The 27,627-nt window shown below is 37.3% G+C and overlaps 1 protein-coding gene across 2 annotated transcripts in view; it reads left to right on the top strand.

The window, feature by feature from the left end:
* VWA8 (von Willebrand factor A domain containing 8) overlaps window positions 1-27,627 on the top strand; it is a 180,173-nt gene that overhangs the window by 48,467 nt on the left and 104,079 nt on the right. For both annotated transcript variants that reach the window (XR_014880982.1, XM_085215801.1), the window contains exons 11-19: window positions 870-1,004; window positions 1,085-1,162; window positions 10,110-10,270; window positions 10,869-10,982; window positions 18,938-19,106; window positions 19,436-19,513; window positions 22,982-23,097; window positions 23,920-24,026; window positions 25,399-25,505. Coding sequence is in view for 1 of the 2 variants with exons in the window: in XM_085215801.1 (XP_085071927.1) it covers window positions 870-1,004; window positions 1,085-1,162; window positions 10,110-10,270; window positions 10,869-10,982; window positions 18,938-19,106; window positions 19,436-19,513; window positions 22,982-23,097; window positions 23,920-24,026; window positions 25,399-25,505 (1,065 nt within the window). In the remaining variant the exon portion in view is untranslated. The remainder of the gene's footprint in view (window positions 1-869; window positions 1,005-1,084; window positions 1,163-10,109; window positions 10,271-10,868; window positions 10,983-18,937; window positions 19,107-19,435; window positions 19,514-22,981; window positions 23,098-23,919; window positions 24,027-25,398; window positions 25,506-27,627) is intronic.

Below are 27,627 nucleotides of genomic sequence, written 5' to 3'. Positions count from 1 at the left end.
ATAATTCACAGAAATCACAGAAACACAGAAAAGACCTACAAGATCATCCAGTCCAACCATCCACCTATCACCAATAACTCTCACTAAACCATGTCCCTCAACACAACATCCAAACATTCCTTGAACACCTCCAGGGTTGGTGACTCCACCACCTCCCTGGGCAGCCCATTCCAGTGCCTGACCATTCTTTCAGAGAAGTAGTATTTCCTAATGTCCAGCCTAAATCTCCCCTGGTGCAGCTTGAAGCCATTCCCTCTAGTTCTATCACGAGAACTAGAACTTACACGAGAGAAGAGGCCGACCCCCAGCTCACTACAACTTCCCTTCAGGTAGTTATAGAGAGCAATAAGGTCTCCCTTGAGCCTCCTCTTCTCCAGACTGAAGAATCCCTGCTCCCTCAGCCTCTCCTCATAAGGTCTGTGCTCCAGACCCTGTACCAGCACCAATTGAGTTGGTTCACATTTCTTAATTTTATTTATTTATTTATTTATTTTCATTAAGAATGGGAGAAGAAAGTGTGGAGGAAGCTGTCTATTAAAAAATCAGAATCCTAGAATGTCTTGGGTTGGAAAGGTCCCTAAACATCATCAAGTTCCAACCCCCTCAGCCACAGGCACAGCCGCCAACCTCTCGATCTGATACTAGACCAGGTTGCCCAGGCCCCTATCCAACTTGGTCTTGAACTTCTCCAGGGACAGATTATACAGTGTTAATTTTATTCAGTGTAATATTCGGGTTTGATAATTACATCCACAAATATTACAGTATTATTTGGAGAAGTGTAACCCAGTCCATACAAAGTCTAGAGCTATCACAATATATCTTACTAACCATTTTGTTTTGTTTTCTTTTGCCTTGTTTCCTTTTAGGTTCCAGCTGGGACTGGGCTATTAAAACAGCATTCTCAATCAGATAAATTCATAAGAACTTCCAGTCATGATCAGCTGTTGGCAGAAATGATGCAATCTCATATGGTTAAAGATATGTGTTTGATTGGAGGAAAAGTAAGAATTTTAATTTCTCGTTTCCCTCCTTCCCCATGTTCCATACAATGTAATTTAGTTATTATTTTTTAACTTTTTAGGGCTGTGGAAAAACAGTTATTGCTAAGGAGTTTGCTGATATGCTAGGATACAGCATAGAACCTATCATGCTATATCAGGTAAGTGAACGATCTGCTGATGTTCATACTTTAAATATGATCCAAAATACAACACGCAAGCAGGTTCTCCGTGTAAGGCAGTCTTTATATACAGCAGCAGCTTCTATAATCAGTAATAATAATCACCAATGTATGTTTTAAAATAAAGGATACTAAAATTAGCTTTATGGTAATTATAGAGTGTTTTTTTACTTTCTGTTGTAGAATACTCATCTAAAATCTTGTCTTACTGAAGACCTGAACAGAGGGGGTAGTATACACAATATAGATAGTTTGATGTTATTACTTGTAAGTTAGCCCTGATAGTGCTTTACTTTCTTTTTATTGGCTTCATTGAGAGTGTGAAAGAAAGATAGATAACTTAAATAAGCAAAATGTAAGCATTCACTGCATCTTTCTGTTAGCAATAGAGAACTGACAATTTGTTTTGTGATTTGACGTAACTGAGTATCATAAAGAAAATGATGTCTTCCATATCTTTTCAGACATTCCCTCTGCTTTTGAAGTATTTTTTCTTTTGGTCAGAGTGGTGACTTCTTGTAATTCATGCATTTTGAAGACCTTTTCTCTTTCCTTTTTTTTTGTTTGTCCCTATGCTGTTTGATTTTATAATCAATCAGCAGTATTAATGTTATTTTTCACTGTTATGGAAGACGGTTTCATAAGTATACTGAGAATAGATAATGTTATTAAAACTTACTGAGAATATTTTCAAGTTATTTTTCACTTTCTGTAGGCTTACAATTTTTTTTATTTTTTAATTTTTTTATTTCTGTCAAGATCTTTCACTGTCCTCTTACAGCTTATTTTTTCTGATGCCTATAACATGGGATTTAAAATAATGCTATGATTTCTCTTGATTTACTTTTTTCCCTTTTTTTTTATTTTTATTTATATTTCTCTGTAGTCTGATGGTTACAGTGGTGGTGGGACTGCATTGCAGTAGAGATAAAAAAGAAAAAGTTCTATATTCAGAAATGTTGGATCCTAGAACTAAAGAATGAGGATTGGTATTTATATGTGATAGATACATATTACATTCAATTGATATTAATGCTGCTCTTTTTTTTTTTAGGTGCTATCACCCTTAGCCTAACTGTTGCTAATTTATTTAAATTTTGGCTGGGATCTTAATATAGATGTGGCTTTAAAAATAAATTTGGGGGGACCTGTGTGTTTTTTTGTGAGGCAGATAGGCAGCTAACTTAGCTGTCTTAGAATGGCATTTAGGGATAAAGTGAAAGGAAGAACTAGAGAAGTCATAAGGGCTTCAATGGGTTTTGCAGGTGGCGTCAAGGAGCTGTAGGTATCAACAAGGCTGTGTTTCTAGTGAGCTGAAGGAAAAAATCTACCGTAGTTTAAAGTAGCAAGACAGGTTAGATGTACAGAAAAATCAAATTAAGGAGATGTCAGTTGTCTCAGAGTATGATAAATGTGGAGCAGTGGCCCTGCTATCTGTTTAGGTTTTTTTCTGTTGATTTCATCCCGACAGTGCATCAGACTGTCTCACAGCAGTAGAGATTGTTTGTTTGTTTTTTAAATCCTGAGGTCTGTCCTGCTTAACAGTAATCTCTTGTAGGCAGTGTTCACTTGGTACTTGTTCGGAGAATATTGTCAGTCTTAGATCTTGATCAACTATGACCTCATGCCATAGTCTGAAAAATATTGAGGTTAAAAATAGAGTGACTGAATTTGCTTATTATATGTAAGGTTTTCTCCATAACTTTTAGGAATGAAAACACTCTCAAATGAAATATGAAGCTAAGGGTGTTCCATGACCTTGTAAGCCAAAGCATACCAAGTATCACAAATTTTGCGATCATAAATGATAATTGGCAATGTTGTAGGGGAAGATCAGCATCAGATTTAACACAGTATATTCTTAACACAGTATATTCTTTAACACAGTATATTTTTCCCCTTCCTTTGCTTATTTAAATCTTTCCCAGACAGCACGGAAACCATCAAAGGAAGGAAAAGACAGTGGCAGGTGGCTTGGATGCATGTGGGGAGAGAAGAGATGCAGACAAAAATGGGTGGTATCATTGAAGGGTTGAAACAGACAAAAGAAAAAAAAAAGGAAAAAAAATATTTGTGATGATGAAAGTCCATTTTATGTTTTTCTGTATTGACACGATCTTCTTCAAACACAGTCCCACTGTTCTGCTCTTCCTTCCCCTAGTACTCCTTTAGCTAACAGAGGTGCAGACTCCAAAAGTTTATCTGCATAAATTGAGTCAGACAGATAGGAGCTCTTTTCCTGTGTTTTAACCTGTCCATTTATGATCAGGTTTGGTTTTCAAAGTTACACAGCCCTATCAATGCAATATGATGTTCTTAGTGATATACCTGGCTTTTCCAGAAGTATCTGTTATCCTGTATACAGGATAATATAGTAAGATAGGTGCATAGATTCTGGGCCAGAATTATGTCATAATTCTTTCTGCACTTGTCCATATAAACATATTTTTAAATCATCCCAAGAAAATTATTTCTAATGCCTTGACAAATGCACATAAAGACAGATGCACTCACACTTCTGTTGTATGAGGTATAGTGATCCTTGTGATGACTGATCCTTGTGGATCTCTTCCAACTCAGGATAGCCCATGACTTTTACTCACCAGCAAAATCAGGGAATTATTTGATCCGGCAAGCTTAAAAATATAACCACTGTTTTTCAATAGCCTAGCTTTAATTAGTATGGCTTCACTGAATAGGAGCAGACGTCTTCCTTTTTCGAGATGCATGAATGGAGGAGCTGATGAAGAAATCAGTTACTCACTGGACATTGTTCTTTCAGAAGGATCTGTGATTACTGCTGAAATAAAATCTAGGCTAAGGGTTTGAAGCATTTCACATTAGAGTGAACCATTTCTTTGGTTTCACCAGGATTTGATCAAGTTAAAAGGGCACAGGGTTTTTGTAGAGCGGCATTTATGGTAATAGGAAATGTTGTTAAAGCAAAAAAATAACTGTGAGCTCATTGTTTGGAATAAATTCACTCGTGGACATGTCTACCTAACATCCAGGTATATACGTATATATATGTGGTGCTGTTGCCAGAACTTTTTTGACAACCAAATGGTCTACATGACACCAAGTTTGTCGGCACTGGATGGGGTTCACCTTTCTCTAGAGAGGAGAAGGGTCCTTGGGGAAAAGCTAGCAGAGATCATGGGGAGGGCTTTAAACTAGGTCTGAACGGGGATGAAGGTGGACAGTGAGCCTTCCTGTGATAAGGTGTGGGATGGCATAGCTGTATTAGAAGGACAGAGTGCTAGCAGGGGCTTGAAAGACCCGCTTCCTTGAGAGATGCTGGCAACATTGCAGCATGTACAAAATCCTGTGATGATAAGGCAATGACTGCTGAGAAAGATCATGGAATACATCCTCGTGGAAATTATGCTAAGGCACACGGAAGACAGGGAGGTTACTGGGGAAAACCAGCATGGCTTCACCAAGGGTAAATCCTGTTTGACCAACCTAATGACCTTTTATGATGGTGTCAGTGCATCAATGGACAAGGGCAGAGCCATGACGTCATCTATCTGGACTTCAGTAAGGACACAGCACCCCATAGCATCCTTCACTCCAAACTGTTAAGACATGATTTGATGGGTGGACTGTTCAATGGACAGACAACTGGCTGCAGAATTGAGTCCAGAGAGTGGTGGTCAGTGGCTTGGTGTCTGGATGGAAATCAGTGATGAAGGGTATCTCACAGGTGTTGGTGCTGGGACTGATGCTCTTTAATATCTTCCTCAATTACATTGACAATGAGGTTGAGTACATCCTCAGCAAGTTTGCTGATGACACCAAGCTGTGTGGTGTAGTCAGTACACCAGAGTTATGGGATGCCATCCAGAGGGACCTAGACAGGCTTGAGTAGTGGGCCCAGGTGAACCTTACAAGGTTCAACAAATCCAAGTGCAAGGTCTTGCACCTGAGGCAGCATCCACTACCAAATACAAGCTGGGGGATGACAGGATTGAGCACAGCCCTGCTAAAAAGGACCTGAGTATACTGGTGGATGGGAAACTGGACATGAGCCAGCAATGTGCCCTTGCAGCACAGAAAGCCAACTGTATCCTAGGCTGCATCAAAAGCAGTGTGGCCAGCAGGGAAGTGATCCTGCCCCTCTGCTCTGCACTGGTGAGGCCTCACCTGGAATACTGCGTCTAGATGTGGAGTTCTCAGTACAGAAGAGACATGGACCTGTTGGAGCACGTCCAGAAGAGGACCACAAAAAATGATTCAAGTAATGGAACATCTCTCCTGAGGACAAGCTGAGAGAGCTGGGAGCATGGAGAAGGCTGCAAGATAATCTGATAGCAGCCTTTCAATATCCAAAGGGCAGCTACAGGAAAGAAAGGAACAGAATCTTTAGCAGGATCCGTGGTGATAGAAATGGTTTCAAGCTTAAAGAGGATAGATTTAGGTTATATATAAGGAAAAGATCTTTACAGTGAGGGTGGTGTGACACTGGCACAGGTTGTGCATGTCCATGTTCATTGCAAAGGAGTCGGAGTAGATGACGTTTAAAGGTCCTTTCCAACGTTAAGGGTTCTCTAATTCTATATTTCACATGTAAAATATCTCGGAAAATCTTAAAAATCTTTACAGGAAGCAAGACGTAAAAAATGATTGAATGCAGCTGAGCTGTGCATCTTTTGGTATATTTTAGGAATGCATTTGTTTTTTTACACATCAGTAGCTTTGCACAGCAAAGTAATAACATAGTTTAATGATTGGAAAAATGTTAAATATTAATTCATGCAGTAATTGGGCAATGAAGGCTGTGAGAAGTTTGGAAATGCATATTTAATAGATTTCTGTATTTTTCTTCAAAAAGTATCTTTTTGGTATTCTGGGAGAGAGATTATATTGTCCTAAGTTATTTCTAAAATGAAAGAGGTTCATATCTGTGCTGTAGTTCATGTTATTTCTCCAATCATTTCTACAGGCACTAAGAAATTAGATGGAGCACTTCTCTTTGGTCTGAACAAACAGCAGTATTTTCATTCAGGCTCTGTGAAGAATTGTGTTCTTGGATGTTTGTATATAATGTTTAGTTTTATTTTAAATATTTGCTTCATCCTTCTTTCCATCTGAAGTTGATATAAGGACTTGAATAGTGTGAAGTCCTTAGCTCCCTATATTGTTTTCCCAGAAATAAACTCTACAAGCTTTTATGTTGTGAGTTGAGAATCAAACATATCCAAACATATCAATCAACGTATCCCAAACCTTTTAAGCATATGGATAATTTCTTATGGTAACACTTGTCTCACGGAACAATTACTGTCTAATTTATGGTCTCTGACATTGTACACATTTCTGACTATATTCAGTTCTAAGTAGGCAGATTCTTGACAGAGGAAACTTAGATCCTGATGAGGAAGGATTTGTTTTTTAGGTTTTTTTGTGCGTTTAAAGAACAGCAAATGAGAAAAAAATCACTGTGTCCTGGGAATGGGAAAGAACCGCTGGAGATCATCTAGTCCAGCCCCATATTTAAAGCAGGTTCCCTGGAGTAGGTTCAGGTGGGTTTTCATTATGTCCAGAGAAGGAGACACCACCGTCTCTCTGGGCAGCCTGTTCCAGTGCACTGTCACCTCAAAGTAGAGGTGTTCTTTCCTGTGTTCAGAGAGAACTTCCTGGGTTCCAGTTTGTGCCTGTTGCCACTTGTCCTGTGGCTGGGTGCCACCAAAAGGAGCCTGACTCCTTCCTCTTAACACCTATCCTGTGGAATTTGGCTGCAGTACATTGCTATGTCCACAGTAAGTGGCAGCATGATTTAAATCATTTTAGGTGATATAATAAATGTGAATTTCTTTCCATGCTCTGTGGAGCATGAATTAAGTTCATACAATATTGTGTCTATTCTTCATGTTCATATTGTATTTGAAACGTCTGCATGCATTCTAATGCAATGTTTATTTTGGTCCTGGTAGGGAAAAAAAAAATCATATGTAGCATCTCTTGTGGGAATGCTGTTCTGCAGGGAAAACAGAATGTACACATATTTGTCTAACTTAGGATAAAAAATAGAATGCATCAGAAGGAAGTACTCAGCTTTAGCAATAAAAGAAAAAGATGTAACTATTAGGCATGGTAAAAACTAACTGAAAGAGCCTCGCCCCATATAGTTGACACCCACCCTTTAGATATTTACAAGTGTTGATAAGATCCACTCTCGGTCTTCTGTTCTGCAGGAAGCAGCAGCCAGCTGGTTTTTGTGTACTGTAGCTAGGGAACTTTTGGTTTTGATTGTTCAACATAAAACATTTCACTTCTATTTTTATCTTTCCCTGTAAATTTTCAGGTGAAAAAAAAACTATTCAAAGTGATGTTACAACAAATTTCCTGCAACTTATTCCTCCTTCTCCTCTTGCACAGCAAAAACAATCTTTTAAGCACATCGTTACTGTTTGTGTACTGTGATGTTTTTGTTTCTAGGATTTCTTTTTTTTTTTTTTTTTTGCATGACCTCATAGTTTTTAGTTTTCCTTCTAAACTCCTTCCAGTTCTTTGAGAATTATTAACAAAATGCAAGTCCAAATTGGCATGAATGCAGGAAGCATAGATTTTTCACCTTATAATTGCCAAGAACACAGTTTGTGCGGAGAACCATAAAAATGGCTGAATTGGAGATTTGTATTGCTGTGGCTGCGAAGGGGAGGAAAGGAAACAAGTATTTTCTCTGCTCAACTTCGATTTTATTTTTTTTTTCCTACTTACAAGATACTTTAGCTTGCGTTGCATTGTTTATTTTCTAAGTTACAATGACTGTGACCAATAGAAATCAAAATGTTTCACAAGGCAATTGGTTTGCCCGGAGTAGTGTGTGTGGGGAGAGGGATTAATTCGTACCTTTCTGTTGTCCCCTCTCCAAAAGGAGAAATTTTTAGTGACAGAGTATTATCATCATGGAACTGGCTGCCCCGGGGGGTTGTGGATTCTCCTTCTCTGGAGATATTTAAGAGCCACCTGGGTGCCCACCTGTGCAGCCTGCTGTAGGAGGCCTGCTTTGCATGGGATTTGGACTCGATGGTCTCTGGAGGTCCCTTCCAACTCCTACAATTCTGTGATTCTGTGATCATGCAGCTCGTAACATTATAATTTTAATATTATGTATTAAAAACTGATTTAGTGTAAAGAAACAGAAGCAATAAATCAATAAGCAGGAACTTTGCCGTAACAAATCACAGAATCACAGAATGGCCAGGGTTGGAAGGGACCTCAAGGATTTTGAATCTCCAACCCCCCTGCCACAGGCAGGGCCACCAAACTCCCCACTTAATACTAGACCAGGCTGCCCAGGGCCCAGCAAACCTCTTACTGATTTTGGGTAGATTTTAATGAATGATGCTTCATTTGAATGCGTCACTTAATTAACACAATTCAGTCATTTAAATTATGATACGGAGTTCATTTTATTTCAGAAAATATTTTTCAAGAAAATACACTTCTGATGTGTTTTTTTTTTTCTTCTTGTGAAAACGAAAGCATATTTCTCAAGTTGTGTAACATTATATATAGCGTACTGAGCTCCTGATTAATTCCTGTTCTATGTTGTTTCACTCCTTTAGGTGTGAGGTGTCAGAAGGTGTGTTAGTTGAATGCATTTGCTAACTACACAGTGCACACTTCTGATGCAAATCCTGAAAATACTTGCACTTTTTTTTTATGACCTTGCTTAAAAACTGTTTTAGGCTAATTCTTTAATAGAATACTAGCAATGAGCAAAATGCATTAAAAAGCAGAAGGACGGCAATAAAAATAATGGCTGTTTTGGTACATCTGAATATGAGGTTTGGGGTTATAAAATGGGGAAACATTGAATGAACCGGACTTTGTCCTGTTATTTTAAGGCTTTTAAGGAAATTTAGAAAGAGGAAATGATTCAGGCCATATGATGTAATGTGTTCTATTTTTATTCTTGAAAGTTCAAAAGGCTTATAGTTGTGAAGGGGACATTTGCAAAAGCTGCAGCTACAATAGAAAATATTTTCCTCATCTGATTTTAGGTTAAATTCTGTTCACAGCGCAGCCTAAAGAATGAATTTCATCTTTCAGGTCACAGAATGGCCATTATGCCTTTGTTGCCCCTGTTTGCATCTGTTGGAATGTAACAAAATACGTATACTGGAGACTGTAGACTAGATTTTGCCTTTAGCTGTGTTTTATTCCCTATGTACTATTTTGTGATACTCTATATATTTTTGATATAACCACCAACAACCAAACTTTTGGCTTAGCTTCAGAAAGGTTATACTGGCAAGTCTGGTACTTACATAGGCTGTATGACACAGTGCCTGTCCACGTGGGTGTTATTTAAAGGTTGCTCCGAAAGCGATGCCTCCTATCTATTTTCATGGAAACTACAATAGATACAAAGAGTGCAATAGCACTATTTGATAGAGCAAACTCTCAACTACAAAACTATTTTTCAAAATAGTCCCCACTGTTAGCAGAAATGCACCACCCAATGCCTCACTGTGCTGACATCTACTGTTTGATCTCTATAAACTTTCAACAAGCGTCAATGAATGTCAGCCATTTTTTCCACATGAGGGAATTCAATGATACACCTTTGCTTCATATGTACTTCCATGTCAGACGCCACTTTGTCAGACCATCTCACAGCTGCTATCTTTCACACAGCAACAGATCTAACAGAATTTGGGTGAGAAGTTTTAATCTCTACTGCTGTACCACCAACATCCACCTCTGATGTCTTGGGGCAACATAATAAAATAGAAGGCATTACTTTCAGAGCAGCACTCATAATAGCCCTTCAAAAAGTAATTGAAAAATTTCTGCTAATCCTCTTTGGGTGTAGCCCCAGGAAAAACAGAATGTAGTTTTCTAAGGAGAAAGCAGATTCTTGTAGACGAATAAAATGCAGCATAACTCAATTCTGATGAATTGGCACTTACAGGACATGACGGCTAGAGACCTGCTGCAGCAGAGATATACTCTTCCTAATGGGGACACTGCATGGAGACCATCACCTCTTGTTACTGCGGCCTTGGAAGGAAAACTTGTTATTCTTGATGGCATTCATCGAATTAACCCTGGCACTCTAGCTGTATTGCAAAGGTCAGCATATGAGCACAGCTGGGTAGTGTGCGTGTGATTTGTTTGCTGGGCACATAAGTACTGATAAATTAAGGTTTTTCTGGTGAATATGACTTTGTAACTTCAGCAGTGCTGCAAAGATCAAGCTGAATGTTGAAGCTCTGTGGAACATATATCGTTCAGTCTTTACATACCTGAAAGCAGAAGCAATTCTTTCAAGTTCCTTAGAAGTCTTTAATAGCACAGGAAATTTCAGTTCTTTGTAAAGACAGTGTAAGCCTAAAGAATGAACTAGATTTTACTGTAAGTTTATGAAATGTATCTGTTAGTAATATCGGAACAATGATCTGAAAATGGAAGATGCCAGAAAATAGTTTAAATATTTCTCATTATTTTCTATTAAAAGTAAGTAGCTTGGTTAATTGTCTTTATGCTGAAACTATTTACTTGGGCAAATTGCATAACCTTCACACCTGGATGCATCTTAGAGTACTATAATTTTTTTCAGTGGACTGTGTTGACTGAGATAGCTTTTTAAAAGGAAAGTGTTAGTTGAAATAAGTACTGCAAAAAGAAATCAAAGGCTAGATAAAGTTTGTTTATTTTTATTTTCAAACAGGCTAATACATGACAGAGAATTGACCCTCTATGATGGCACCAGATTATTAAGGGAGGATAGGTATCAGAACTTAAAAGAAGAATTGAAGATCCCTGATGAGAAACTACAGGAAAGGTAAAGTGTCCGCTATGACTTCAGAATGCAAACACTATTTCATCCTGTAAAGCACATAATATCCTTTATTTTATTGTGAAGATATCATGCAAAAGTACTTCCCTCCTAAACTGATACCTTTTAATCATCAAGAGAATGTATTTTGATCATGTTTCCTCATGGTTTTTCTTTTTGTTGAATGAGAAAATTATATCTTGTTTAGAATGCTTAAGCTAACAGAAGGAGTTAGAAACTGAAGATAAATGGTGCACGCGTAAAAGCACAGATATGTAAGTGTATCATACTTAATTTTGGAAGAATTTATTAAGAGCATCTTAAATAAAAATAAATTTTATTGAAATTTAATATGATTTGCTACTTTCTTTTTCTTCACTATCTAGAAAGCTGTTTTTTAATTTCCAACTGATATGGAGCAGGAAATCGTAAGGATGGGTTGGGATCCATTTTGCTTATTCTTTTTGTTTCTTCATTTCCACTTGTCTGCTAGAAACATTCCACAACTCTTGACATTTTTTTTGTTCACTAATGACTGTACATAATGCGTGGTCAAACACTGCTGATAAATTGTAATTAGTGGAAAACGTATTGTTGAGTGTGCTCCAAGATAAGCACAATCTAATATGCAGGTATATATTAAATAAGCAATGTATAAAGAACTAAGCATGCTGTTTATCTCAAATAGATCTATTTTCTCCAAAAACATTTGAACTTATATGTCAAATGTCTCATGTTTATGCTGCAGGATGTACGTATGTGTATGTGTTAGGCTTTTACCCTAAATGAAGGGTGTCTCTTACAACAATCCTGACCACTGTTTGATCTTATAAAAAGTATACAAAAAAATCCCATCCCACTACATGGGTTCTCTCATATCTGGAAGCTCAGTGTGACCATGTAGCACCATCTTGGATACAGCTGAAAATTTTTGCTACTTAATGAGCAAGGGCCCTTTCTGCTGAGACATCCACCTTCTGGGTGAAATGTTCAATCTAGCCCTATTTCAACTTTTTGCTGTATTGGCTCAGTCAGAGGAAGTTAAGGTAAAGTAGTACAAAAATCTGCCAGCTTCTCTAGTTTTGATATGATCTTCTTCAGTGTCAGTGGACCACTCATCTGTTCATAGGGTGCTGTTTTGGTCAGCCCTTAAGAAGCTGGAGATGTTCCGGGACCTCATCTTGAACTTTTTGGTTTACCTTTCACTGTCTCCCAGCTTATTATGTCACTAGTTGCGCTTTGATTCCAGTACTGCTTTCCTCACTGCTCTTCTTCCTTTTCAACAGCCTGTCACTGTAATCTCCAGTACCTTACAGTGTTGCAGAATGGCTATGCAGAACTAGGTGTTCTTTCCAGACAGCTTCTCATCTAATGTTGTCTCACTACTGACAGCTGATTTAATCACAGTGTAGGTGCGAGCCATCCGTCATTCAACTGCATAGACTGTTTTGTGAAGGGAGCACATAGTACACTGTACCTTGAGTTTTATTTTAACAGATCATCTAGGACAGTTCTTGCTTCTAAATCATGTCAGGGAGATGCTTTCCATTTTGATGAGAAATACTGTGTGTTTTGCTGTGCGGAAGTGGCTTCGTAGTGTCAGCTGTTTCTGATGCTAAAGCCAGGCATGGAGCTTTATTTATTCTGATTTTCTGATATTAACTAAAGTAATTTCAGAGTAGTTGCTCTTTGAAAGACCTGCAGAATACACATTCTTATTTCTGCAGGGACTTAATCTGGGGTGTTTGCTGAGTGACGTGTGAAGGCTACTGTTACTTTTCCAAAACGAAGGTTTCTTATGGAAAGCAGCTTCAAGTTTTATTTAAAACAGGATTATTTTCTTTTCTTTTTTCTTTTTTTTTTCCCTCCTAAATCTCACTCATTCAGTCTGAGGCTTCGGTTTTCATTTGTATATTGGAAATCAATACATATTAAACTTGAAACATAAGATTCATATTATACAGTTAATGAAATTAAATTTTTGCTTTGTTCTTAGCTTTTTAATTATCTACCCAATCTCGCACACTAATGTAGTTCTTTTGGGAAATGATGGAAGAGGAAAACACATATTGAGAGGCATATCAGTGATGCAGTGGGAAGCGCATGACAGTTTTAAGTCTCTAAACAGTCAAATGGGGCATGAATGAAGTATCTGAAAGGAGATGAAAGAACAAGATAAAAAGGAATATTTCTGAAGGACCAGAATTTGAAGGGAAGAAACTTGAAATGCTTCATTAGGAAATCATTAGACTGGGAGAGGTCAAGACTGTCTTCATAATGTGAAGAAGAACATGAGATGGAGACTAGAAGGCAGCTATGATGAAGAAGAACTGATAGCTTACTCCTGTCTTTAAGAAAACAAATAGATGAGGTAGATATTCTCTCTCTTTTTCTTTTTTTTCTTTTTTTTTTTTTAAGTCATGGTCAGCTTTTGTACATGAGTGTTCTTGATTATAGTGCTATTCATAATGTGGCTTGGAGTTTCTCCTGTAGTGCTTCTAGTCATTCATGAAATAAAAAGCACCCTGACTGTTGCTCTGTATTGCCTCAATTTAAACCTCACCTCCTGAGGTGGACAGATGCTGTTGTAAGGTACATATAAAGTATATAGAATCATATAATAGAATTGTAGAATGGCTTGGGTTGGAAGGAACCTTAAAGATCATCCAGTTCCAACATCCCTGCTGCAGACAGGGTTGTCAGCCACTAAATCAGGCACTAGGTCACGATACCCAGAGCCTCATCCAACATGGTCTTGGACACCTTCAGGGATGGAGCATCTACAACCTCTCTGGGCAGTTTATGCCAGTGTCTCAGCATGTTCTCAGTGAAAAATTTCCCCCTGACAATCTAAATCTCTTCTCTGTTAATTTAAATCCATTTCCCCTTGTCCTATCACAATCTACCCATGTAGAAAGTTGATTTCTCTCCTGTTTATAAGCTCCATTTAAGCATTAGAAGGCTCCAATGAGGTTTCCTGGAGCCTTCTCTTCTCCAGACAGAACAAGCTCAGTTTCTTCAGCCTATCTTCAAAGTAATGTTGTTCCAGTCCTCTGTTCATCTTCATGGCCTCCTCTGGATCCCAACTCCACAGCTTTCTTGATCTGGGTGCCCTAGACTTGGGTGTAGATCTCCAGATAGAGCATATCTTTTGTAATTTAAAAGGGCAAGTGATCATGCTTTTTGGTAGATGACTAGGATTCAGATTTTCATCTAAATTCTGTTTACAAATTCCATTCACAAAATACTATTTCATGATAGATAAAAAGAGTACTGCTCTTAACCAATGAGCTGAAAATTCTATATTCATTCTTTAGTCTGTAAGAGGATTTGAAACACCTGAAGATACTTCTGGGAAAAATTTGAGCTATTAAGGGAGAAATTCTTATAGATCCCTTTATCAACAGAGCAAGACGCTTTTCATGTTTCTATATGAAAATGTTTGATAGGAAAAATAATAGTCATTTTCCACAGTTTTAGTGCCTTTCATTTTTAATGTTTCAACACTCATAAAACTTGTGTAATTCATACATGTAGTAAAATAGAAAGCAAAAATAGAAGAGAATACTGTACAATATAATGCTTAAAGTTAAATCACGAGGGATAGTTTTTCATATCACATTATGGCCTAAGGAAATTACATGCCTCTGTATATAGAATATAAACAGTATTATACTACAGAATATGAAAATGCTTTAACCATGGCAGAGTTATTAGTAATGTCTAGGGGAAAATATTTTTTGGTGCTTGTATTATTTTGTAGCTTTGCTGAATGCTATTTTTCATGGTTTTTTTTTTTTTTTTTTTTTTTTGCAACTTTGTTTTAAAGAATGACTACTGTCATAAGAGCTAATAAAATATATTGTTATTCTAAATTATGTCAATTACTGACAGTGAGTTATATGTTTATTTCATTACATTGCTGTAGCTGTGATGTTCGCTAGCATTTTCCCGAGAAAGGCTTTGGACTGGTGAGTGCAATAACTCTAGTAGCACTGAAAAGTGCAAGCAATACACTTATCCTCATTAGATTGTGGGATGCTCCTTGGCCTATTGGATAACTAGCAGTGGGTGAGGGGTACTTTTTCCTTGTAGTCTTTTCTTGTGCCAGTGTTGCTGTGCAGCGAAGAGAGCCAACAGTCCCAGTGAGATGATATTCAGCCACGTGGGGAAACAAGGTGTTTTTGTTTATGACTTGGGGAGAAGAATGGAAAAAGCTGAGGAAGTGACTAATGGTCCTTGAAGTTCTTTTACACAGAGGGAAATTATAACTGATGTTGACTGGAATGTTCATATTCCCGAACAGGTTCAGAGATAAGAAAGAGCGTCTTCAACCACCATACATATCCAAGAATTTTGCGTAGGATTTCTTATGCAGTCATCCATTAGTGCACTGAGATGATTGTGCTGTAAAGGTAGCACATGGCTTTTACAAGCAGTGAAGTGCTGGTTTATTTTAACAGGCATTCTTCTAACCTGTTGGGGTGGATATACTCCCCAGTGTTCACACATACATGATAAGTATTTGGTATGGTGAGCAGAAAAGTTTCTACTAGAAGATAATCTCGAAGTATGTATGTAATAAGGTTATTCAGAAGCTAGAAGTTACTCATGCATGCATAGGTTTAATGCCTTGCAGACTGTGGATGATTTTCCACATGATTAGGTTGAAAGACAACAGATAGATGAGAGAAATATAAATATAAAATGTGGCAGAAAATGAATTTTGCAACAGGGAAAATTTTTCTAGCTTTTACTTTGTATTTGCGGTTTTCTTTTTTTCAGCTTGATGGATTCATAGATACTTTAGTAATTTGCTAAATTGAGAATATTGTGAAATTCAGTAAAAACAGCTGGGAAACTAAAAATAGGTCATTTGTGGTCCTAATATTATTACAATTCCCAACTCATAAAATTATTGATGTTTTGATAGAAAGTGGGATTTATGAAGGCATGCTACGGGGAAAGAGAATCAAGCCCAGTGTGGTTTTTTGCAGGGTAGCATTAGGAATGCAATTCTGCACTTTCTTTCTTTCTTACTTCCTTTATTAAACTTCAGTTGCTTTGAACCATGTGTTGATAACAGGAAAATCTTTCCCTAAAATCACCCTGAGCAGACTGCGTTCTGATCCTCTTGTCAAAGACAGTGCTGGTAATCCTTGGTTGGAATTAAACACTGATGTCAAAAGGACGTGGATATTAGTACAAGAGAATACAAGAGAGTGCTCTCTGGCTCTGTTGTCAGTAAACATTTAATAGAAAGAGAAAGGAATGGGGATTCTCTCCACTAATCCAACAGCACCAAATCTTCCCATTTGAGTTTCAGTGATTTAAAAAGTATCATGTTTTTAGCAAAATACATTTATTTGGCATTTGTCTGCAAAGAATACAAGATGTCAAAGATCTCTGTTTTATAAAGTATAACTCCATATAGTATCTCCATACTGTATTCCTTTAGAGACCTGATTTGTAATACCGCAGAATAACATAGAAGCTAATCAGTTGCTAACATGGAAACTGGGAACTTTTATGGCATTGCAGGATCATGTCATTCGTGACATTTGTTTTAATAATACACTTAGCTTGACATTTTTTAGTATTTCATACATCATTCCAAACAATGGGCTTCTGAAGTAGCCATATAGTTTTATTCATGTTTAGGAACTGGAAAACTGCAGCAGTGGTGTTGTAATCTGTCCAAGTCACAGAATCATAGAATGGTTTGGGTTGGAAGGGACCTTTAAGATCACCTACTTCCAACCCCCTGCTATAGGCAGGGACACCTCCCTCTACACCAGGTTGCTCAAAGCCCCATCCAGCCTGGCCTTGAGTGCTTCCAGGAAGAGAGCATTCACAACCTTTAGCAGAGGTTGTCTAGAGGGTAGAGAAGTCTAGAAGATACATCAGTAATTTCTAGCTGGCATCCTGATGTTAACTTGCCCCAACTATCCATCTCCTTTCCTCCAGCTTCTCTCAGTCTTTTCCCTGGTTGTCCCCCCCAGGTTCTTCAAGTTAGACATTTACATGGATGTCATACAAGAAAGATGTCTTTCCTTTAGAATGGAAAGCTGACTGCTTCTTGTGCTCTCACAGTATTACAGAAGGACCAGAATTAGTCCTTGGAATTTAGGTGATTACGGAAGGTTTAGTTGTTTTTCTCCTTAGTAATGGGAGTAAAGGAAACATTTTCTTTTATAATAGTGTTTACTAATGTTCCCTGATCTTCGTTTATGCTTAGTGACAGTGACATTACCATTGGTTCCTCTTTCATGTGATGTTTTCAGACATCTATTTCTATTTTTATCAGTCAGGGAGTAGCTCCTGGGCTTATGGCTTTCAGCTAAGAATAACTCATGCCCACCCCTGTGTTTACCTTTGATCAAGAGTCTGTTTGCTACAATCACTGTGGTGTGTCACAATTTTACTGTGCCAACTGCACAGTTAGTTTTGATATATTGTATTTTTGTTCTAGTCATATTCTGTCTGCAGATTTTCTTACTTATTTTCCCACTGGTCTCCAAATGTTCTGATTTCAGATTTTGTGACTTATATGAGAAATCACACATGATAGCAGGCATATCTAACAATATAAACTATTTCAATTTCACTTCTTTTTCCAAATTAACATCTGCTATTTTAATAAATGTACTGAAAAATTGTTGAGAACAATTCTTGCGTAATTTGAGTAGCTTTTGTATCCAACTTTTTTGTCTGTTACCTCTAGAAATCATGTAGTTGTGCTGTTCAGTGAGTACCAGTGCATTCCAAATCCAAAGATCCAAAGATGTGATAATATCACATAGAGATATTATAGATAGACAAAAGATGTGAAGAAGACAAAACCACACAAAACAGAGGCAGTGCTCTTCTACTGTTGTAACACACATATCTAGACGTTCTGTATTTAAGCTTGTATTGGTCACAGTAAGCGTCTGTTATCTTCAGTGGAATGAAATACACAGGCATTTACGACTGTTTTTCACCAAATCCTGCAATATGAACATTATACAATGAATAGTGGATGTCTTGCTACATGAAGCTGCAGAGGCAGATAGGCTGATGTAGTTCAGAAAGAGATTAGACAAAGTTTTGGATAAAGAGACATCAAAGCAAATAAAGATAAGCCCTTGCATCCCTTGAATGTATGATTGTAACTGCTGGGAGAGGGTGATGGAAATAGGCTGATTATAGCAATCTCTCACATAAGTCTTGAGAAGGGCTTATGTGCCTTCCCCAGGAAGCATCTGCAGCTGCCACTATCAGAGAGTGAACTTCTGGCTGGATGTATGGATTGAAGGACTCAGTGGGGTGTTTATTAAATTCTTCTAAGTCTTACGCAGCCATTTAAGGAACCTGTTTTCCCCCATAGTGACTTGAAAATGAGTCGAGGTATGAAGTATAACTAACTTTCAGGGGTAAGTTAGGTGCATTAATCCAGTCCCTAGAGATTGAGTGATTTTCCAGAGGCTGCAGAGAACATCAGTGTTGCTAAATCCAGCTCTCGGCATTGTCTAGGCCAATCTCCACAGTGTCATCCTTTCTGTCAATCTAATTGAGGAACTGCAGGACCAGTAGATCCTGCTCCCTCCTTGATTTGCCTGTTAGACATACTGCTTCAGGTAAAGCACTTCTAAAAATCTGTATAATTGGTGAGATGTGTCCTTTCAAGACATACAAACCAGTAAACAGTGGCTTAGCTGCTGATGTTTGCTCATCTTCAGGCATGTAGGTCATATTGCATATTGTGGATGCCCTTCTCAGTGTGAAAAATGAGGAGCAATTTATATAAGTGCAAGTCTGCAAGTATGCAGTTTTTGTCTTTTTTAAGAAAGTTGCATTGCAAATATCTGAGTAGGTATTGTGGTGTGATACAATAATATATATGTATTTTTTCATCTAGTATAAAAAAAAAAATGTTATATTTACTGCAGATAATGCATTTTTTAAAACTTTTTTGGCAGGTCTATCTTTCCTATCCACCCCTCATTCAGAATAATCGTCCTAGCAGAACCTCCTGTCATTGGAAGTAGTACCCAACAGTGGCTTGGTCCAGAGTTTCTGACACTGTTTCTTTTTCATCATGTTCAATCTTTAAGCAAGAATGAAGAAATTCAAGTTATTAAAGAAATGGTAAGTATGTTCAATATTTTAGGCTGATAATTGTTTATTGAATTATTTTTTTTTTTACTATATGAAAAAACGTTGCTATTCCTGATGCTGTTTGAATGTAGCACAAATGAAACTTCGTTTTCAAAACCTGTTTATCTCTTAATGGTATTAGAATAAATTTGCATTCTTATCATGACATTAAATGATGACGTAATAAAAAAACAATGTCAAAACTGTATTTCTTTTTTGGTGATGTAAAGCAACCATATACTCGTTGCACCTGCGTGTAGCTGCATGTGGAACTTCAATCTATCTTGCATTCAGATTAATACTGTTTTTGTTTCAAGCAGATTCCAAATGTACCCAGTGTTGCTGTGGAGCAGTTGTTGTCATTAACACATAAGCTTCGGGAGACAAACGATGCCACAGTGAGTCAGTTTTCTTGTTTTTTTTTGTTTGTTTCAAATCTGCTTTCTACTATGACACTTTGTTTTCAGAGAGGCTGGCTAAGGCATACTAAGCAAGCTATAGTGTGATTTTAGAGGCTGTCTGATTGAAAAACTAATCCCAGGAAGTGATTACTGGCAATTACTGCACCATAAACTGTAGTTTCTTTGATTTTTGTTGCACGTTGTTAAAATCTGACTAAGTAAAGCTTTTAGGAAATTGCCCAAATCTCAGGGGCAATGGAAACTACCAAGCCATATAATGGCCTGGATTGAAAGGGACCTCAAGCATCATCAAGTTCCAATCCCCCTGCTGCAGGCAGGGCCACCAACCTCCCTATCTAATACTAGATCAGGCTGCCCAGGGCCTCATCCAACCTGGCTTTCAACAACTCCAGGAATGGGGCATCCACAACCTCTCTGGGCAGCCTGTTCCAACACCTCACCACTCTCATAGTAGAGAATTTCCCCCTGATATCCAACCTAAATCTTCAACTTAAAATAATTTCCCCTTGTCCTACCATTATCTACTCTTGTAAAGAGTTGACTCCCCTCCTGTTTGTAGGCTCCCTTTAGGTACTGAAAGGCTGCAATGAGGTCATCCAGCAGCCTTCTCTTCTTCAGACATTATAAAATGCCAGCGCTCAACAGCAAAGATTAGGAACGTGAAAGGGAAAACTCCAGAATTTTTAGCTGTGTTATTGCTACAGGCTCTTCTATTGAAGCAGTCTTATCAAGAACAGTAAGTTCTGCAGACATAGTAACCACAAAATTCTTTTAAAAAGATAGTCAAATGTTGGTGAAAAGTAGAAGGAATCATTGCTATGGCAACTAACACTCTGGATGTTTTTAATGTAAATAATGTGAAACATTTTTGGTGGAATCCCTAGTTCATCTGGTATGCAAATGCAATCTGCTCTTAGTTTTCATCATTTTAGCATGGGTAATAGTTTCACAGCATTTCTGTATAGGAAGCTGAGGGTTGTTGAAAGGCCTTTGTGCTCTCCTGAGATTAAAAAGAGGAAAGAAAGGAAAAAAAAAAAAAAGTAAAAAGGCTGAATTCTGAATACACATTTGGAACAGTGTTGTTGCTAATATGTATTTGGCTCCCTACAACTAATCTTTGACAATTGTAGACTGATAAATACATCATTTGTAACATATTTGGAGACATACCATGCTTGAATAGAACATTATAATAGTCATTTTCCAACGAGTGGATATCTATAGCATTGTGAAATATCTAAATGAAATATATGATTTTGGATAAAATGTGAGTCATAGTACAGACTGAGGGAAGTTTCTTGTAGATGAGCAGTGACATTCAACATGTCAGGAATAGCATGCCTGTGTGCAGAGCTGAAATATTTGCCTAAGGTATGTCAGGCTATTTATAGAGTTGCCTGAGTAAGTAATCCTCTGCCAGAGATTATCTTGACATATTAACCATTGTTTAAAGTGATTTTTGTTAACAATAGAATACCTGTAGAATATTCAGCTTGTGGTTGTATTCTGCGTCATTGTAATTGTTTGTTTGATTTACAATAGAACCTAGAGACCACAATCTAGATCCTGTTGAATTAGATGCCTCATAGATATATATTACAAAGACAGTAGCCTACTTCTGAGTTTACAGCTGTCCCAGACAAGGAGGAAAGAGGAGGTTTTAGTCAAGAACTTAAGTTCCCAGTTGCAAATATACAGAGGATACGACACAGTTTCTCCTCTATGGACCGAGATGCTGTTTTGTTTGTTATATCATTTTGACTTTAAACTGCCTGTGCCCTTAGAGATAGGACTTGTCCAGGTGTGAAATAAGAGGCAAGAGTGGCCTCCTTCTTGCCTCCTTCTTCCCACGTAGTACAATGGATAAACTACTGTGTTAGTGTTCTCTGTTGCCAGTATGTATCAATGCAGTCCTTTTGGTCGTGAGGCATGAGGATTGCTTTCCTTAAGAAAATTACTTTGGTTGAGAACATTTCAGCTGTTTAGAGTACTTTACCAGATGGAATATGATATCCAGAGGCTGTGAGAGTTATGGCTAGTGAGGTGAAACAGCAGATACAGTGCTCACTCCTCTCACTGATGGGTAGGTCTTGAGATAGCACTCGAAAAGCCATCATGTATGACACAATCTTTGTAATGCTGAGTGGTATACTGTGATGATTCAGAAAATGCTTCACAGTTTTCCATCAATGAAAACAGGAGGATCATGTGTAGCAATATTAGCGCTTAGCCCAATCCAAACCATTCTTGCTCATTGCTAAGCTAAAAAATACTACCCTTTGCCTTCTAAGCATTTGAGAGGAGTATGTACAATCTCATAGAACTGCTTTTTTTTTTTTTCCTTCCCCCCAAAAATAATGTCTGTCTGTTGAAATTAGTTTTCCAGAGGAAAGAGTTGATGATTTGACATTTCTCAAGCTTGAAAGTTGTTAGGAGAGAAAAAAGATTCTCCAATTCGTAACATGTTGGGTTTTCTTCTATTTTTTCCTCATTGGCAAATTTCAGAATTTTTTTACCAGTTGAAGGATTATATTATAGTCAGAAATCATTTATATGACCCAAACTAAAACGTTTTGAAATTACCTTATTACAGTATTTCATTTAACCCAAGCAAAGTATGATGTAACTTATCACACTCATTGTTGTGTGCTTCCTGATACAACAGGGAACCTGTTTGTATTAGATACCTTCATCCAGTAGATGGTAATTATAGAATGATTTCTTGCTCGATATTTATATCTCCATCTAAATACATGGCCACTTATTTCGGGGGCTGTGTTTGTTTGTTTATTTTTCAGTGTTGCTGTATTTGTTCTAGGTTGGCCTTCACAGGCATTGAATCACTTCTGTAACTCTTTATTCAATTATGTCCAGTTTTTACCATTTTACCATTTTACCATATGTGGACAACAGAAAGGGACACAATGTTCCAGTAATAGCCTGCCCAAATACATGCACAGAGGTGATACAATCTCCTTACTTCTGCCCAGCATTGTTTCGTTTGTACATCTGTGAATCCTGCCAGTCTCTTTTGCCAAAGCATTACATGTGGAGCTCATATTCGGGTTGTGAAGAGAAGACTAGATTTTACAACATCAATCCTTTTACAGTGGCTAACCTCCTTGTTAGTAGTACTCTTCAGTATTTGGTTTTATGCAGCACAGAAAATTAAGTCATCGGCATATTTTTTCTTTGTGTTGCTTATCAAGTGAAATCATAAAACAAATCTTTGGATGACATAATTTTCATGACAGTGAAGTACTGCAACAAATAAAGAATTAAAAAATTGCGGATGAAATAACACCAGCCATGACAGGAGGCAGAAAGCACTCGTGAATTAGGAGAAAAGTTGAAATAATTGCTTTTGGATTACGCTTTTTTCCTGACTTGTTCAGTTTAAGTCTCAGAGATCAAGTAATTAAGCTACCTTGTATTTTTTGACAGGCACAGTCCCTGGCTTCATCTTTATCTACTCGACAGCTATTGCGAATTTGTCGTCGACTGTCACAACATCCAGATGAAAGCCTTTACTATGCTGTTAATAAAGCCTGCCTTTCCAGGTAGAAGTGCTAGTTTGGGTAGAAGTTCAAGAGTTTATCGGTCTATTGTTAGCATGCAAGATACCTGTTAGTGCATTTCTGTAACTAGTGCAATTTATTTCTTCAGAGTCGTTTCTCTGTTATTTTTAAATATAGGAGGTAAGTAGAAATGGCTTCGTAGTGTTTTCTCATCTTTATGATGGTGTTTAATGACATCATACAAATTTTGTCACCGTTAACAACATTACTTCTCTGTCTCAAAGCACTCAAAACAGAATTCTATTAACATCTTGTTTGATGGAACTTTGATTTCAGTTCTAAAAATGGTATGTGAAAAGGTTATGAACATAGTATTGCTTTTTTTTTTTTTTTTTTTTTTTTTTTTTAATAAGAAGGCAAAGTGTTCTTAACCAGGTTGGGAAAACTAACTGAGCCTAGGTTGGTATATCATGCAGCTCTTTTTTCACTTGAAGACCAAAGCTCCAAGGGAACAGATTCAAGAGGAGTTCTTTCTACTAAACATTGCTTCTGTATTGCATCTTTTAATGGCAGTGGAAAGACTTCCAGCTCTACTTCACTCCACTTTGCACCTTTGTTGCAATATTATGTAACACTGAACCCTTTCATAAGCACTGTGCAACTATTAGTGTAGTTACTTACCTATGGGAAAAGTTCAGCTTCTCTACTTGAGGTGGAATGCTGAAGATTGAGCATGAAGGCCATGGACATTCAATGCTTGGTGATCCAAGTAAAGCTTCATGCTGATTTTATGTTGTGAAAATACAGAAAATGTTTAAGAAAACTACCTAAAGAAATGACCTGCCTATTTTTTTCTTTATTTAGGTTTTTACCAAACCTTGCAAGATTGGCTTTACATAAAAATCTACAGGATTCGGGGATTGAAACAAATCTGGATAACATGAAGAAACTAGAGGAGAAGGATTACAGTTGTAAGTTTGTGTCATCTTTTGTCCTTTTATTCATGTGTGTTACTTAGATGGTTCTGCATTTAAGGCTGAACTAAATGACTTCACAATTAAACATACTTTGCTTCAGTTACATCCCTTTGGCTTTGTTCTGTCGGGATGTAATGATGCTCTTAGTGTGTTAGTAATTTTGTACTGTCTGCTGCATTCCCTGCTCATGGAATTTTGTCATGTTTGAGGGTTTCCAGTGCCTGAATGACTACAGTGACTGCATAGATGTACAGATATGTATATGTTTGCATATGTATGACTGCTGAAGTATAAATAATACTATGTGGAGAATACATGTAAATAGTGCATGAACGCCCACATGTGTATACACTCATATATATGGCTGAATACATAGTATTACATTATAATATAAATCATGCAAATCATTTCTGTATTTGCATTGCATGTATTTTTATATATGTAAAAAATTATTTATAAAATAAACTAGAACTATTGCCACTTGCATGATGCTACCTGCTTACCTTTTTTTTTTTTCATCCTGATGCATTGTGTTTCACTGTTCCCCTTTGTGAAACATGCAGCAAAAAATAAAGGTAGAACCATATATGATAATAGGAGAATAAATAACAGTATCTGCCCAGAAATTGTGTTATGTTCATGTTCCAACCCATCCAGATTAAGAAATTAGTGACAAATAATTTTGAAGAAGGCAGAAAAGAGAGCTCATTCATATCATTTTATTATTTACACTTAGCTGTTATTTTCCTAAGAAGGAATGTATGGTTCTTTTAATGTAGGAAATTTTTACTTTTTTCTTTTTCAAGCTGTAGTTGAAAGTTATACCTCCAAGTGTAAATTCAGCAAGTTTTCACTAAAGTCTTTGACAATTTTATCAAAAGAAGTAACTCAAAAGAAAAGTCAGCAGTGACTCTCAGCCCCAACTCTCACCTTTCCTGTCCACACCATAGCCCCAGTGGGGCAGGGATAGAAAATAAGAGAGTGAGAAACCTTGTGGGATGAGGAAATGTGGTCTGACAGTGTTAATGATATTCCAATAGCAAAACAAGAATGTGACATTAAATCAAGGCAACTGTCACTGCTCCTAATGTTCTGTATGATATTTTTACATAAGATCAATTATTCACCATTTATTATAGTAGACGTCTTTGAAATTTTATTGTAAGGAGAAGTCAAAGTCAATATAAAACAATCACATATTAAAAAACACTCTTTCAAGTATTCACTTTGTTGAGTTAGAAATCATTTAGAGCAACCCACAGCCTTTTAAAATTTGCGCATCTTCACTTGTAAGCATTGGGAATTGATTGCTTAGAGGATGCTCTAAGTAATGCATGTGCTTCTTTGTTTCCTGAAAAATGTCCAGGTGAAATAAAAAATGGGATTCTGAAAATAGGATCTGTGACTATGCCAGTTTATAACCCAAGTGAGAAAATGAAAGTGCCTAATGTTTTGTTCTATGAAAACGCTCAAGTAAGTAGAATTCTCTGGCTTCTCTTGCACAAAGTTTGTTCAATGTTTATTAATGTACATGTTCTCAAATATGAAATAAGATGATAACTAAGGTTAATAAATAAAATGATTTTTAAGGTTCTAGTTCTGAAATAGTTTCTTCAGCTAAAAATTTTTCTGTAGTGATTTGATGCTTCTTTGGGCAACCTGGTTCAGTGCCCCACCACCTTCTCCTCCTAAAGAAATCCAGTCTTGTGGCTCGATTATTCATCTTGAAAGAGGGTTTTACAGGGAATGTTTTATGGGGAAGTTTTGCAAGTTGACAGTCTTAACACTATTAAGTTTGAGAAGCTAGATGATGAGTAATTAGTATTATTAATCAGCCACTAGTTAATCATTATTTATTTTATAGAACTTGAGTTATTAATTAGTTATTAGTTAGTGTTATTGGCGGTAATTAGTTAATGGTAGCAAAGAGTAAGAGCAATCAGTGTGGACAATTACAGGAAAGGGCTTGGTGACTTATTTTTGTTTGTTTGTTTTTCCACCCCTCCCACCTTCCTTTTACAGAGGTAGGTGTACTCCAGCTGTTTTTGCTATCTAGCACACAGACCTCAAAATTCTCAGACAAGGGTATCTTTAACCAGAGAATTACCCCCTGGGTGACTGTTGGAACCCTGATAGCTGGTGTGAGATACTGTAATATTTCACTGAGCTTGTGAAATATTTTCCTTTCAGGATCTTGGTGTGGGTCTCCTGCCTTTGTGAATTTCTTTTTCTCTCTTCTCTTGTTGTATTTTTTCATCTTTTTCTGGATTTTTCTTCATCTTTCTGGAATTTCTTTCCAGAAAGGCTATCCTTTCTACTACGTGATTGTCACCTACTGAAGGTGATGACAGACCATGCAGGGAGGACAGATCACAGTCATCTTCATCTTCCCCAGTAACGTTTCATGTGAGAACTGGTTCTGCGTTGCCATTTCTAGAACTCATACCTGCATTGCTTTTTCCATCTTCTTGCATATAGTTTCAGTAGTTACAGTTGTACACTCTGCATAAAAATGTGCACAACTGTGAGGGGTTGGGGGGAATGTCTGGAGGTCATTGAGACCAGCCTCCTGCCTAAGCAGGTTTCCTACAGGTTCCACAGGAAAGAATCCAGATGGGTTTTTAATATCTCCAGAGAAGGAGACACCAAAATTCCCTGGGAGGCCTGTTCCAGGTGTTCTGTCACTTTCAAAGTAAGGAAGGTGTTTCTCATGTTCAGATGGAACTTCCTGGGTTCCAGTTTGTGTCAGTTGCCTCCTGTGCCGTGACTGAGCACCACTAAAAAGAGCTTGGCCCTATTGTCTCAACACCTGCCCTTTAGATACTTGTAAGTGTCCCAGTGGAATTCAACATCACCACAGCACATTGCTGTCTGTCCACGAGTGGCACCATGATGTTAATGTTTTTTAGGTGATATGATAGATTTGAGTTTCCAGGCTCTGTGGAGCTTGGATTAAGTTCATACTTAATATTGTTGTGTCTACTTCTTCATGTAAATATTGTATCTGAAACGTCTGCACACGTTCTAATACAACATTAATTTTGGTCCTGATTAAAAAAAATCAATACGTAGCATCTCTTGCAGGAAAGCAGTTCTTCAGGGAAACTAGAACGTGTGCGTATTTGTCCAATTTGGGATAAAAATAAAATGCATCAGAAGGAAATACTAAGCTTTAGCAGTAAAATAATAATAATAATAAAAAAATGTAACCAGTAAATGATTTGCCTTCAAGTCTTCCCTTGAATTATGCATGGGGTATTCATTAGTCCTTTGACATGCCTGGTTAGGATTTTGTTGTATTAAGCTGTTTACATGAATTTTTTTCCTCCGCGCCCAGCCTCTGCCTGGAGAGATTTGGACATTTAAAACATCTTTCACACAGTTATAAATGGTATATTTCTATATAGTCAGAAATGACCTGTGAGGTACTGTGGGTTTTTTTGCTTTTTTTTTTTTCCTCAAGATTAAGTACTAGAGAGAGAACAATATTGTGAAAAACTTTGTTTCTATATATGTTTAATCTAAAGACAAGCATTCATTCCTCTAAGTAGCTTGTCTGACCTACTTTCAGATGACCTATTTTCACTAGGCACAG

The sequence above is a fragment of the Meleagris gallopavo genome, chromosome 1, assembly GCF_905368555.1.
Source record: "Meleagris gallopavo chromosome 1, MGAL_WU_HG_1.1, whole genome shotgun sequence".
NCBI lineage: Eukaryota > Metazoa > Chordata > Aves > Galliformes > Phasianidae > Meleagris > Meleagris gallopavo.
The sequence above is the reverse complement of the archived record's forward strand: the minus strand, read 5'-3'. Positions and strand labels throughout refer to the sequence as shown.